Consider the following 16,128-nt stretch of genomic DNA (forward strand, 5'->3'; position numbering starts at 1 on the left):
AGCATACATTTGCAGAGCCCCTTTTCCTGTACACTTACTTAAAGGGGCATGAGATATTTTATTTAAATTCAGAATAGCTACACATTGAAGAAGCCGCATCTAAAGTTGCCTAGCAGTGAAACACATGTTGCATGTTATACACTAACTCGGTGGTGCCAACTGGGTATTTCCGGAGCACCGGTGTCTAGGAACCTCCATTGGTCCACACTCATCTACTATGACAAGCCATAGTTCCATGCAGCAAAGATGCGGGGACAATCAACATATCGACCGCAAGCTGATGGAAGGAGCGGATATACCTGCAACAGAGTACACCACTAAATACATTGGATCATAACAGTGTGGTGAGATCTGTTTATGTCTGTCCTTCGGTGGGGTCCCTTATGTGAGGTCAAGTCCCCACAGTAGGTTTTACTCCAGGGAGAAGGAGGAACTGTTAGTTAATTAAATGTTGTCACCTTATATATAGCCTATCTGCAAGGACGATGTGCTTTCTGGCTGTTCTACTGCTTGCAGCAGATGCATGGACTTTGAAATGTGTTAACCACCTTTTCACTGCTGTACTAACAAAGCTTTATTGACTGCAATTTGACTGGGCTGGATAAGTTATATATTGTGGTGCATTGCAACCATTTTGTCCATTCTCTACTTTCTGCAAAATATATGGAAAATAGGAAAGCAAGATTGGATATTTATGTAGAGTATTCCATGGAGGATTAATTCCCAGTGACTACTGGTTGTGGGTTATTTTTAGGTGCTATATTAAATATACTTTAGCTTTTAATGTTTGTTAATAATCTTTTTGATAATAAATTATTATTTGAAGCACCTTTCACTGGCGTATTTAGATTCAGATGTTGCCCTTATGCTTAGATCAAATATTAATTAGAAATAGCAAGCAATTATGAATTAGTGCTGGCTAAGGCATACTGTAGTCTTCTTTTTTTCTCCTCTTTTTTTTTTTCTTTCTTTTGTGGATTACTAGATATATATAAATATCTATTTATAAATACTTAGAACATATTCCCCATGTGAAGAATATTGGAATGTGAAATATTTACAGTAAATACAGAAACACTTTACTAAAAATGAATGTTGCATAAATATGATTTTACATGTTTTCATCTACTTGACTGCAAAGGGCTCCAATGCAAATATATAGATAATATTACCAATTCCCTAGTTTTTCATAACCAACATGGTTATATTAATATACTTTTTACCTCTCTGATTACCTTGTATATAAGCCTCTGCAGACTGCACCTTCTCTAAGTCCTTATCTTACATATGTACAGGTGGCCCTCGTTTTACAACGGTTCAATTTACACCGTTTCAGAATAACAACCTTTTTTTCCAGTCAGGTGACTGCTATTGAAAAGCATTGAGAAGCAGTGCATTTATTAAAATAGCCAGTAGGTGGAGCTGTCCGCTTGTGTTGCAGCAAAGCCAAGCAAGCTGAAATTAATCAGTTTAACGAGACCTGAGCTATCGTGCAGATTTCAAAGGAACAAGATCTTCCTGTCTATAAATCAATCCAGATTGGAATGCATAGAAAGAACTGTTTGCAGAAAATTGCAAGTGAAGTCTGTGTTGTGTGATTATTTTATTAGGTTTATAATGCTGTTTAGCAAATGTTTTTGTTCATTTAACTTAGTTTAATTATATATTCTGTGTTGTGTGATTATTTTATTAGGTTTATAATGCTGTTTAGCAAATGTTTTTGTTCATTTATCTTAGTTTAATTATATATTCTGTGTTGTGTGATTATTTTATTAGGTTTATAATGCTGTTTAGCATTTAAAGTCTTCATTTCAAAGCTTTAAAAATAATGTATTAGGTGTTACTTATGACAATTTTGAGAGGGGCCTGGAACCTATCTCCCTCACTTCCCATTGACTTACATTATAAACTGGGTTTCAATTTACAACTGTTTCGATTTACAACCATTCCTTCTGGAACCTAACCCCGGCGTAAACTGAGGGCTACATGTATATATAATTATCTATTTATATAGGTACAAATATATATTTGTGCAAAAAAAACCCATTATATATATATATATATATATATATATATAAATATGCATTTATGAATAAATAGAACATATTCTGCTATGTTTAGAACATTGGAATGGGAAATATTTATATTTTCATGTTGAGCTAGCACACTTGAAAATATGCAATTGGGTAAGCGTGCGAGTAGGGTGCTAATGTTTTCTATTTTATTTTATTTTTGTTGCTCCATTGACATCTATATCGGAATACAATAACGTGCACGATATCCTTAGTTCGGCTTTTTTTCTCGCATCGGGTTCGACACAGAAGTGTTAATACCGCTCCACTTCTAATTTGGCTCTTAATGTTGTTTTTTTAAATGGTTTGTTATTCCATCTATATTTAATTTTCTTTCAAAGCCTTATAAAGTTTGGCAGGGACAATATTGTGTTTATCATTGCTATGCCAACCATCTGCAAGCGTTATTTGTCATCAGAGGTTAAACAAAACAAAATCCTATTCAAATTCAATGCACAATAAGAAAACATTAACCTCTTGCAAATGGATGAATATTTAACACATTAAAGGGACATTAAACACTTTGAGATGGTAATATAAGATGGTAATTCATATATGGGAAAAAAACCTGCAATATGCTTTCATTATTTATTTTATCCCCTTTTACTGTAATTCCATTCTGAAATTGTGAGCTTTTCAGTTCCTGTTAAAAATGGAAGTGCACTGTTATATTCCACACAACCATTGGCTGCACACTCTAGTTACCTATTTATAACTGTCCCTAATTAGCCACAGCAGAGAAGGTAACCTAAGTTACAACATGGCAGCTCCTATTGTTTTATAGACACTAAAACTTTACACTTATTTTGTAATTATTTAAACAGCTAATGAAACCATGAAACCATGGGTGAAACCACTTAATCAACAGGCAAAAAATAAGAGACAAGAGGGGCGCCTCATGTGTATATCAGTATGCCAAAACAGTTGAAATAAGAATAGCCTAGTGGGTACTCTCATTTAGCCCAAGTACACTTATGTACTGGTAGGTGCAGGCTGGTAACTCTGGGTTTACCGGCTAACCCTTTTGATGCAAAGATAAGGCTGCTCTCCTCCTCACAGATTAATCCAGAGCTGAATAAAAGAAAGGAGACAAAAGGGGCGATTCATGTGTATATCAATATGCTGAACCACACGTGAAAACATATATAGCCAAGTGGGTACTCACATTTGGCCCAAGTACACTTATGTACTGGTATGTGCAGGCTAGTAACTTGGGGTGTACCAGCTAACCCTCTCCAGGCGTAGGTAGGTCAATGCAGGGGAATCCTGCTACACTCAAATGTTAATGGAAAGTCAGTAGCAGCGATTATAACTGCTATAGAAGAAGGTAAACCAAAGCTTGTATAAAACAAGGTAGTTTATACAAAACAAATAATAGAAACATTGACAAGCAATGGTTTAAAATGCAACGCATTTCTCAGCCCTACCATGGGCTGTTTCATCAGGCATAAACTCTGGTTAGTTTTCAGAGCGCTAATTCTGCTGAAAAAAATAAATCCACAACCCAAAATATAAGTTTATTCTCATAATAAAAAGAAAAAATTCAAACATAAGCAGAGGAATCAAACTGAAACAGCTGCCTGAAAAACTTTTTACCAAAAACTGCTTCCGAAGAAGCAAATACATCAAAACGGTAGAATTTAGTAAATGTATGCAAAGAAGACCAAGTTGCTGCTTTGCAAATCTGATCAACTGAAGCTTCATTCTTAAAAGCCCACAAAGTGGAGACTAATCTAGTAGAATGAGCTGTAATTCTCTGAGGCGGGCCCGGACCCGACTCCAAATAAGCATGATGAATCAAAAGCTTCAACCAAGATGCCAAGGAAATGGCAGAAGCCTTCTGACCTTTCCTAGAACCAGAAAATATAACAAATAGACTAGAAGTCTTCCTGAAATCTTTAGTGGCTTCAACATAATATTTCAAAGCTCTTACCACATCCATAGAATGTAAGGATCTCTCCAAAGAATTCTTAGGAATAGGACACAAAGAAGGGACAACAATTTATCTCTTAATGTTGTCAGAATTCACAACCTTAGGTAGAAATTTAAATGAAGTCTGCAAAAGTGCCTTATCCAGATGGAAAATCAGAAAAGGAGATTCACAAGATTAGAGCAGATAATTTAGAAACTCTTCTAGCAGAAGAGATGGCCAAAAGGAACAACACTTTCCAAGAAAGTAGTTTAATGTCCAAAGAATGTATAGGCTCAAACGGAGGAGCCTGTAAAACCAAATTAAGACTCCAAGGAGGAGAGATTGATTTAATGACAGGCTTGATACGGACCAAAGCCTGTACAAAATAGTGAATATCAGGAAGCTTAACAATCTTTCTGTGAAATAAAACAGAAAGAGCAGAGATTTGTCCCTTCAATGAGCTTGCAGACAAACCCTTATCCAAACCATCCTGAGGAAACTATAAAATTCTAGGAATTCTAAAAGAATGCCAGGATAATTTATGAGAAGAACACCATGAAATATGTCTTCCGAACTCGATAATAAATCTTCCTAGAAACAGATTTACAAGCCTGCAACATAGTATTATTCACTGAGTCAGAGAAACCTCTATGACTAAGCATTAGGCGTTCAATTTCCATACCTTCAAATTTAATGATTTGAGATCCTGATGGAAAAACGGACCTTGAGACAGAAGGTCTGGCCTTAATGGAAGTGACCAGGGTTGGCAACTGGACATCCGAACAAGATCCGCATACCAAAACTTGTGAGGCTATGCTGGAGCTGCCAGCAACACAAACGATTGTTCTATGATGATCTTGGAAATCACTCTTGGAAGAAGAACCAGAGGCGGGAAGATATAAGCAGGTTGGTAACACCAAGGAACTGCTAACGCATCCACCGCTTTGGCCTGAGGATCCCTGGACCTGGACAGGTACCTGCGTAGTTTCCTGTTTAGTTGGGATGCCATCAGATCTATTTCTGGAAGACCCCACATCTGAACAATCTGAGAAAACACATCTGGATGGAGCGACCACTCCTCCGGATGTAAAGTCTGCTTTACAGCAAACGGCTGAGGTAATCCGCTTCCCAATTGTCTATACCTGGGATATGAACTGCAGAAATTAGACAGGAGCTGGATTCCGCCCCAAGCAAGTATCCGAGATACTTCTTTCATAGCTTGGGGACTGTGAGTCCCACCCTGATGATTGACATATGCCACATTTGTGATATTGTCTGTCTGAAAACAAATGAATGGTTCTCTCTTCAACAGAGGCCAAACCTGAAGAGCCCTGAAAATAGCACAGAGTTCTAAAATATTGAACTATTACTGATGGACACATTCTCTGCATGTAAAAGCTTATCATGACAACTATTACATACCACAGCTGGAGATATAATGTCCACAAATCTACAACAAATGCACTTAGCTTTGGTAGAACTGTTATCAGGCAGCACAGTTCCAACAGTGGTTTCTGAGACAGTATCTGATTGAGACATCTTGCAAATGTAAGAGAAAAAACAACATATAAAGCAAAATTATCAATTTCCTTATATGGCAGTTTCAGGAATGGGAAAAAAATGCAAACAGCATAGCCCTCTGATATAGAAAAAGGCAAGAGGCATATAGGAATGGGGCTTTAAATAATGAAATTATTTGGCGGCAAGTATGACACACAACGCACACTGAATTTTTTTGGCGCTTACAACATCTGGAAATGACACACCCGGGTCATTGTAGACGCAAACTTGTGCAAGGAACTCGGCGTCAACTAAGACGCCGGAAATGACGATTTTGCATCAACGGACGTACCTTCGCTCCAAAAAAATTCTTGCGCCAAGAATGACGCAATAAACTTTGGCATTTTGCACCCTCGCAAGCCTAATTTTGCCCACGAAATTTAATGAGAAAGCAGTCAACTGAAAAAAGACTATACCACAGGTAAGAAAAATATTTTCCTAAATAGGTTTTTCTCCCAAATATGAAACTGATAATCTGCAAAGGGAAATATAAATAAACCTGTCTCATGGCAAATATAAGTACAATACATATATTTAGAACTTTATATTAATGCATAAAGTGCCAAACCATAGCTGAGAGTGTCTTAAGTTATGAAAACATACTTACCGAAAGATACCCATCTACATATAGCAGATAGCCAAACCAGTACTGAAACAGTTATCAGTAGAGGTAATGGAATATGAGAGTATATCATCGATCTGAATAAGGGAGGTAGAAGATGAATCTCTATGACCGATAACAGAGAACCTATGAAATAGATCTCCCACGAGGAAAACCATTGCATTCAATAGGTGATACTCCCTTAACAACCCTCTGACATTCACTGTACTCTGAGAGAAATCGGGCTTCAAAATGCTGAGAAGCGCATGTCAACCTAGAAATCTTAGCGCAAACCTACTTCACCACCTCCATAGGAGGCAAAGTTTGTAAAACTGAATTGTGGGTGTGGTGAGGGGTGTATTTATAGGCATTTTGAGGTTTGGGAAACTTTTCCCCACCTGATAGGATTGTATATCCCTTACGTCACTAGCTCATGGACTCTTGCCAATTACATGAAAGAAATTAGCAATTTCTCATACATTTTATAGGCTGCAGCTGGTATAACAAGTCATGTAGAACATATTCAGGGAAAAATAATTTTACAGTCCCTTTAAAGTGACACTCAGGTTAAATAAAATTTTCATGATTCAGATACAGCATGTAATTTTAAAGAACTTTCCAATTTACTTCCATTAAAAAAAATGTGCATAGTCTTTTATATTTACAATTTTTGAGTCACCAGATCCTACTGAGCATGTGCAAGAATTCACAGACTATATGTATATGCATTTGTGATTGGCTAATTGCTATCACATGGTACAAGGGGAGTGGAAATATACATAACTTTGAAATTTGTTATAAAAAAAATCTACGACTCATTTGTAGTTCAGACTAAGTGCTATTGCATTGTCTTGTTATCTTGCATTTGTTGATTATGCAAATCTAATGTGTTGACTGGTCCTTTAACTGAAAAATAACCCTATCCTAAAAAAGATTGCCCTGAAAAGGGCATTTGGTTGGGCATTGCCCTATAGAAATTACAGCTCTTTTGCTGCCCAAAAAATAAAAAACTATTTTAAAAACAAACTAATCTCAAAAAAGGTTGCCCTTAAAAGGTCATTTGGTAGGGTATTGCCCTAAAATGATTTAAGCTCTTTTTTTGAATAAAAAAAATAAATCATAGCCCTATTCTAAAAAAAATAATCCTATACTAAAAAACCTAAACCTAAGCTTCATGGAGGCGGCAGTCCTCTTCTATCTTCATCCTGGTGGCAGTGGTCCATCTTCTGCCACCGCTGGGTAAGTCTTCATCCATCTTCCACCCGATGTGTCTTCTTATCTTCTTTTCTTCTTATCTTCTGTCCTCTTCTTGTGGTCACCCGCCGTACACTGATTTATAAATGTGAGGTACCCCCTTATATAGATTAATTTTGATTTTCAAATTCAAAACAGCCTTTTATTCAAATATATATTGACAGACTGACAGATTGAGGCCAACAAGCCCATAAAGGCAGTTTCTCATCAGTCTATTGATGATTTGAATATCAGGGCCTTTGCCTTTTTTATTGTGCATTTGTAGGTTGTGTAATTCTACTGTTTACTATTTAACGGTCCATTAACATTAAACCCTACTTTATTTTCTAGTGTTGTGGAATACTTTGAAAACCTAATAAACAGATAATCATAGTCAGTGTTGAGATATTTTTGGACATCTATTTAAACCATAAGCATTTGATTTTATTAATCTTATATATATCATATTATTTTCTGTTTTGCTATATGTTATGCCATATGTTATAAAGTGACATTTTATTCATTCTTTAAAATATAAATGTAATTAAAAAAACATACCAAGTGATACATAGTACAAGATTCAATTTTAATCTTTTATTTCAAAGTCGTTTTTTTTTTTCTAAAACAAGGACATTTTCATTCTTCAGCAACAAATGTTATTCATTATGTTAAATAGTATCTTCAACTCTAGTTAGAAATTAAATTATTTAAAGGGCTGGCTCAGCTCATTACCTAATAATATCTAAGCATATGAAACGTAAAAGATTTAAACATACTCATGTTTCAAGGTGACTTTTATTATCAAATATAGCTGCATATACTAAGGGGTTGAAATGACTTTTCGCTATGAAAAAGGAATTGATGTGATTGTGCATAATTGTGTGAGTTTTTTCCATGTTATATCAGACACTTAAGCAGTGTCACATTTAATAGAAAATATGGCAGCAAAAGTGTTTAAATATGCAGTTAGAAAATATAGAATGGTGTTACTGGTTTGTGGGATGTTTGTTTAAGAAGAATGTTCCTGCTCCTTTTTATCTATTTCAAAGGTAAGAAATCCCTTTAACCTTTTACTGCGGATGACGACACATGGTCGTCATCCACACAGCGCTGTTATATAAATATACCAAAAGGCCCTAATTTATACGAGGATAACCTCTTCACCTTTTCCATGTCGAGTTCAGAAAAAAAGCACTTTTTTTTTTTTACAACCTTGTTTATTAAAATGTAATGAAAGGTTCTCTACGCACTTTGGGGGTGATTTATCAACTTGCGGACGGACATGATTCGCTGTAGTGAATCATATCCGCCCAATGTCGATAAATGCCGACAGCATACGCTGTCGGCATTTATCATTGCACAAGCATTTCTGGTAAAATGCTTGTGCAATGCCACCCCCTGCACATTTGCAGCCAATTGTCCGCTAGCAGGGGTGTCAATCATCCGATCATATCTGATCGGAATGATTGCTGTCCGCCACCTCAGAGGTGGCGCCTGAGTTAAGGAGCAGCGGTCTTATGACCGCTGCTCCTTAACTTAAGTTTTCTGGCGGTAGATTACAGCATCCGCTGCTTGATAAATCTACCCCTTATAATACACTATCAAAAAGGCCTGGAGACCCCCAAAACCTATTGGTTTAAAGCAGAGAAGCCCCTCTTTAGAACAAAGCCCATATATACATTTTAATAGCTAAAGGGTCACTGTGATAATAGTGATTACCTGGCATGAATAAATGTGCTTTTATTTGAGAAGAGGCTCATGGGAGTCCCTGTGTGCAGATTAGTTATATAATTATAACCAAAGGCCCTAATTTATATGAGAATAACTTTAGCGTTAAAAACACATTATTGTTTGCCATCTTATTTATTCAAATTTTAATAAAAATAAAAAAATCACTTAATTTGATTAAGAATTCTTGTTATTATATATACATGCAATGATGGTATAAGGGGTCTAAGCAAAACTACAGTATTTAATGTGAAAAACAAAATAGTTCATGAATACTAACATGGCAAAAGGACTAACTTTTGTTGTTATACCAATTCATTTATAGCTCATATAAAGAACCTTAAAGGGATATTAAACACCAAATAAATCATTGCTTGAATGATGTATTCAGAGCAAAGACTAGCCTGAGAATAATTTGTACATGTAAAATTATATTATTATTGAAAAAAATAAGGGTATGTCCATAAAGCAGTGGGCTCCGCCATATTGTAACTTAGATTATCTTTTCTGCTGAGGCTATTAGGAATGGCTATAAATATATGCAGTTCCATGTTTAACATGAATTGGAAAGCCCCCAATATTCATAAATAAATTACAGGAAAGGGGAACAAAATAAATAATGAAAATATATTGCAAAGTTGTTTTACTACATGTAATTAAACAATTTATATTATTATATTGAGGTATTTAATGCACTTTTAATGAGCACACTGTAACTACAGTTACTTCTTAATGATGGAAATGACCACAAAAAAAAACAAAACACTACAGTGATTGTTTTTATGTACCTGTATAAATTAGCTAGTAGTATTAATTCTCCCTGCTCAGGGAATTCTATGAACCCTACAGACCTTCCTCCCTCATTCATTTTAACTAAAGCCATACGAATTAACCCCACATTTCCCTGATCACCCATGACACTAGTTAACCCTAACTATCTCCACCTCCATTAGCAAAAAATTGTAGTTTCTAAAGCATTTCTGGGAACTAGAGGTTAGATCCATTTTAAAATGTGTACTTGCAGCACAGGTACTTTCCTGATTCAGATAGAGCATGCCATTTTAAGAGATCTTTCAGTTTACTTCTTTTATTAAATTTAGTTTGTTTTTATGGTATCCTTTGTTTAAAAGCATACCAAGATAGGCTCATGCAGAGCAATGCACAACTGGGATCTTTAGGATGGCTACACACATATGTCTCTTCTCATTGGCTCACTCGATGTCCATTGCTGCTATGGAGCTGACTTTAATTATGTATGTAACCTTTTGTAGTTATAGGCCAGAAATACTGCAACAATTTTTTCCCCCCACATTTATGTCTCCTCAACCCCTTAAAAGGATACTAAACCCAAATGTTTTATTTCATGATTCAGACAGAACATGCAATTTTAAACTTTCTAACTTACCCCAATTATCAATTTTTCTTTGTTTTCTTGGTATCTTTATTTGCAGGAATATAAACTTAGCAGCAGTCCCATTTTTCGTTCAGACCCTGGATAGAACTTGCTGATTGGTGGGTACATTTAGCCACCCATCAGCAAGCGGAACCCAGGTGCTGAACCACAAATGGGCAGGCTCCTAAGCTTTCATACCTACTTTTCAAATAAAGATACCAAGAGAACAAAGAAAATGTATAATAGGAGTAAATCAGAAAGTTGCTTAAAATTGCATGCTCTGTCTGAATCATGATATAAAAAGTTAGGGTTTAGTATTCCTTTAACGACTGCAACGTACCCTGTAAATCGCTGGTCGGTAAGGGATTGTATGGCTTTAATAGTGCGGATCTTGCTGCGAGAGGCACGACCGTGCTATTAGACCTTCCCTCCCTCCTGAAGGCTTGCTAAAATAGCACAGTCTCGCTGCACCCCTCAGGGTAAGGCGCTGGTCATTAAGGAGTTAAGACGTTAACAGTTTTAACATATCTTTAAAGTTATAAACTTAACTTGTAAGCAAGTAACTTAAACAACTATTTTGGAGGCATGAACAGCAGACTATCCTATAATACTACTGCAGCAGCATAACAGATGCCACCTATATTAATAAATAAATGCAGTCTATGGAAGCTGTGATAACGTAAACAAGCATTAAAAACAACAAAACTTAGGTCTTGATGTGGTCAAGAAAGATTCAGCTGCTTATAAAATGTGGCTGTGATGTTTTACAATGTGGGATTTAAATTTCAATTTTGTTAAAATTCACTTTCATTACTCATAATAGCATTAATTAAGCGTTGCATGTCCTAATTAAAAATATGCCTAACCAAACGCAACTCATTAAGCTTTAATTGAAATAAAGATGTTTGCCAACATCTCCATCTGTGTGGCAGATATTAAAACATGAGATTTTTAACTTCTCCTGATTTAAAATATACAGTAACCACTATAAATATATTTAAACTAAAGTTTAAAGTTAATTAGGTACCACAAGAGTGATTATAAAGGTGAAAGAATATAGCTTATGTAGCTTGGGCAATGAGATGATGCCCGTCTGTGTCTGAGAGCCTGATGATAAAAGCATTGTGGTAATGGTGATTTTTTATAAAGGGATCAGACTTGCAATCGAGATTGCAAGTGACATGTTAAAGGGACAGTCTATTCAAAATTAAACTTTCATGATTCAGATAGGACATGCAATTTTAAACACCTTTCCAATTTACTTTTATCATCAAATTTGCCTTGCTCTTTTTGTATTCATTATTTAAAGCTAAACCTAGGTAGGCTCATAAACTGATTTCTAAACCCTTGAAGGCCGTCTTTTAACTAAGTGCATTTTGACAGTTTTTTACAGTTAGACACTGCTAGTTCATGTGTGTGCCTTATAGATAACATTGGACCACCCCGATGGAGTTATTTATGAGCACTGATTGGCTAAAATGCAAGTCTGTCAAAAGAACTGAGATAAGGGGGCAGTCTGCAGAGGCTTTGATACAAGGTAATCACAGAAGTATATTCATATAACACTGTTAGTTAAGCAAAAATGGGGAATAAAAGGATTATCTTTCTTTTGAAGCAATATAAAATAGATACATAGATAATAAATAGTATACTTATAGGAGCTGGGAGATTGTGTGTATAGTGTATATATGTATACAATGTATTTATTTATATGTATTTTATTGTAAAAATACTGTTGCCTAGATTATGACTGGTGTGAAAATTGCTCTTTTTAATAAAAGAACTGTATACTTTATTTTGGGGGCAATTGGAGGACATTTTTTTAATTAACCAGAGGTCTGACTTGTAATGGCTGCTTATTTAACGTGTGCCCATAGACAGGCATATTTGCCCCTTTAAGGGTGCATGATAAATTAGCGCTTCACTTGTAATCTAGCCCTATATGTTTTTAATTCTCGGTTTTAAAAATCATGTTTTTTGCTTTTGCAATATTTCTTTTTTTTCTTTAGTAAGAGGTTTTTGTGTTCAGGATAATATTTCATAGAAGACAGTAGCCGCAGCTTTACCAGTGTGTTTTTTTTTAACTTTGCACCGTGTAAAATATATTTTTTTAATATTCTATTTTTATTGACAACATAAGTTATTACTGTTCTGAACGAGTTTTACTTATAATATTGCAAACACACTATAAAAAAATAGGACCGGGCATTTATTTCGGTACGAATGTCAATTCATAGCAACAATGAAGATAGTTGTTTTGTTTTAACTAAACAAATATCCAAATTAATGCACCAAATAATTTAAAAAAATAACAAATTCTTTATTATTTCACAGAACACTCGTAGGTGTAGATAGGGGCGCTAACCAAAACAAGGCAGGTGGTAACCTAAATGACAGAGTTGCAACAATTATATCAAAGTATATATGTGTTTCTAATTGTATATGATTCACAATTATATTGCACTGCATACATTAAATATTGCAGAAAAATACAATATTAAAAAACTATACACAAATATATGAATAGTTTTCAGAATAGAACCAATGATTGTAATTGGTAAGCCATCCACATCAGTTTGATCCTAGAAAGAAATGAAGAAGGCGCCACATAGCATAATTCTGTAGAAATAAAGTGCATAAAAAGCAGGATTTATTACACTCATGTGTGGTGAAGCATTAAACTTAGTGCACACTAGGCAGACCGGATCCTCTGAGTTGTCCGGCAAACTCGCCTCTCGTGTAGGAGCCATAGGACACTGTCTGTTTATTCGATCACCGCACACCAGTCAGCATACAATTGGATCCAAACAACCCAGATATCAATAGTTAAAGTGCTCAAAATAATGTGAATATCTTATGTGCTATCCAATCTGGAGTAGCTTTGATGTGCAATCCATGGACCTAAAACTGTGTGAAATGTGAAAGCATTAATGAACTTTTTTTTCGACAGAAGGAATTTGGTGATAAGCAGCTGGGGGTGCTTATATCCTGCAATATATCCTGCTTTTTATGCACTTTTTTTCTACAGAGTTATGCTATGTGGCACCTTCTCCATTTCTTTCTAGATTCTTTATTATTTAAATTAAAGGGATATGAAACCCAAAAAATATATATTTTATGATTCAGACAGATCATACAATTTTAATAAAGTTTCTAATTTATTTCTATTATCAAATGTGTTTAAATTTAAAGAATGTAAATGTTTAACTAAAATTCTGTATTGGTTTTGTTTAAAATAGTGCAGCCAACGAATATTCGGGGAAACAAATTTCAATGAATATTTGGTACAAATATTTCGGACAAACCGAAAATGTATTAGCTGCACAAGTACAATCTATACCTAAAGACATCAGTAGCACCAAAAAAAGCTTCCATTACATCTGGGGCCATTTTAAGGTTTTCTTCTATTGTTTATTGCAAAACAAATCCGTTTTAAACAATTTCTGTTAACAAAAAGGTTATGGTCATCATATTTTAACAGTCATGGTTTTTGCTTCTGTAAAAGGAGATTCTGACACAAGAAATTAATTCTCTAGCAAGTCATTGTTGTATTGCAATACTATTGTAGCCATCTCTGGAGTTCATCACAATCTTGAGCTTGTTTTCCGTGGATAATGATTTTATGAGCTCCATCTGGTATTGTCAGTGAGTTTTTCCAGTGATCACAATCACAAATCAGCTTCTGCCCTTAATATCCCAAAGCTCGGACTCCTCCCAAAAGCAACAAAACTAAGAGTTGCATGATTAGCGACAATTTTTTTTATACTTTATTTAATGTTTTAGTTCTAGAATATGTTGTGCATATTTGGAGTATAAGGGTTATTAAACCCTATTTTTTTTCTTTCATGACTTAGATAAAAGGGCCTATCCATCAAGCTCCGAATGGAGCTTGACAGCCCGTGTTTCTGGCGAGTCTTCAGACTTGCCAGAAACACCAGTTATGAAGCAGCGGTCTAAAGACCCCTGCTCCATAACTTGTCCGCCTGCTCTGAGCGGGCGGACAGACATCGCCGCAATTCAACCCGATCGAGTACGATCGGGTTGATTGACACTCCCCTGCTGACGGCCGATTGGCCGCGATTCTGCAGGGGGCGGCGTTGCACCAGCAGCTCTTGCGAGCTTCTGGTGCAATGCTGAATACGGAGAGCGTATTGCTCTCCGTATTCAGCGAGGTCTGGCGGACCTGATCCGCACTGTCGCACTGTAAATAGAGGCCAAAGCATGCAATTTTAATCAGCTTTCTAATTTACTCCTTTTATCAATTTTTCTTGGTTCTCTTGGTATCTTTATTTGAAAAGCAATAATGTAAGTTTAGGAGCCAGACCACTTTTGGTTCAGCATCTGGGTAGCACTTGCTGATTCGGGGCTAAATGTAGCCACCAATCAGCAAGCACTACCCAGGGTGCTGAACCAAAAATGTGCCGACTCATTAGCTTAAATTCCTGCTTTTTCAAATAAAGATAGCAAGAGAACCAAGAAAAAAATTATAAATTAGAAAGTTGCTTAAAATTGCATACTCTGGGGCCAATTTATCAAGCCATCAATCGGCCCCAATGCATTTGTTTCTGCGCAAACGTTCAGGCTCGCCGGAAACAGGAGTTAAGAAGCTTAACTCGTCCGCCACCTCTGAGGCAGCGGACAGCAATCAGTCTGATTGGGTTGATTAACACCCCCCTGCTAGCGGCAGATTGGCCGCAAATCTGCAGGGGGTGGCATTGCATAAAGCAATTCTTCTAAAATGCTTGTGCAATGATAAATGCCGACAGCATATGCTGTCTGCATTTATCGATGTGCAGCGGACATGATCGCTACAGCGGATTATGTCTGATCGCACTTTGATAATTCAACCCCTTTATCTGAATCATGAAAGAAAAAAATTGGGATTAGTTACCTTAAACAAAAACAAAAAAACTGAATGCTGAAAATGTTCTTTTCCAAATAAGTTTAAATGTTATCCCATTAGGCTGAAGAACATCTGTTTATAAAACAGTTTGGTATTGAGGGTATTTTTTGTGATAATCCTATATTGAGTATTTTCAGCATCACAATTTTAAATTTTGTTTCCTCTGTTTCAGGTTGGCCTTGGGTTCCCCTCACAGTTTTCATCTGTCTCTATTTCTTTGCGCAGATTGGGATAGAATGGGACACTTTTTATTTCCGTCAATACAAAGGTGGATTTCCTCGATGTTCCCTATCTAAATTAGTAAAATAACTGGCGTCTGAAGGATACACAAGTTATAAGAGCCAAGCGAGTGTTACGGTTTCTCTTCTGTCTGGTTCCTCTGGGTGACTGATACCTAATATTTGCACACCCACATTTCAAGGTTTTTGAATCCTATGGATTATTAAAATGTTATGAGCTCTGTCTTTAGTCTGATCATATGACAATGTTCCTCTTTTACAGAGAAATGACACAGTGTATTAGGAAATATCCTGCTCCATATGGGTGTGCAATGCTACATATTGGTTGTGTTCAGTAATTAAAATGATGTGTATTGTTTTGTAGAAACAGAGCAAAGTGGCCAAATAATCTGACCAATGCATGTGATGGAAAGGAATAATTTGCATATTTAACCATCATCACCTTGTCTTGTTGAGGATATTTATGTAAACATTTTAGTAAGCTTCA

The 16,128-nt window shown here is 35.9% G+C and overlaps 1 protein-coding gene across 2 annotated transcripts in view; it reads left to right on the forward strand.

The window, feature by feature from the left end:
- The window catches only part of HHAT (hedgehog acyltransferase), a 1,153,474-nt gene extending 1,137,610 nt beyond the window's left edge, over positions 1-15,864 (forward strand). For both annotated transcript variants that reach the window (XM_053712382.1, XM_053712383.1), the window contains one exon: positions 15,575-15,864. In XM_053712382.1, coding sequence (XP_053568357.1) covers positions 15,575-15,711 — 137 coding nt within the window. In that variant the 3' untranslated portion in view covers positions 15,712-15,864. The remainder of the gene's footprint in view (positions 1-15,574) is intronic.
- Positions 15,865-16,128: the final 264 nt, after the last annotated feature.

Source organism: Bombina bombina, chromosome 4, assembly GCF_027579735.1.
Source record: "Bombina bombina isolate aBomBom1 chromosome 4, aBomBom1.pri, whole genome shotgun sequence".
In the NCBI taxonomy this organism is placed as follows: Eukaryota; Metazoa; Chordata; class Amphibia; order Anura; family Bombinatoridae; genus Bombina; species Bombina bombina.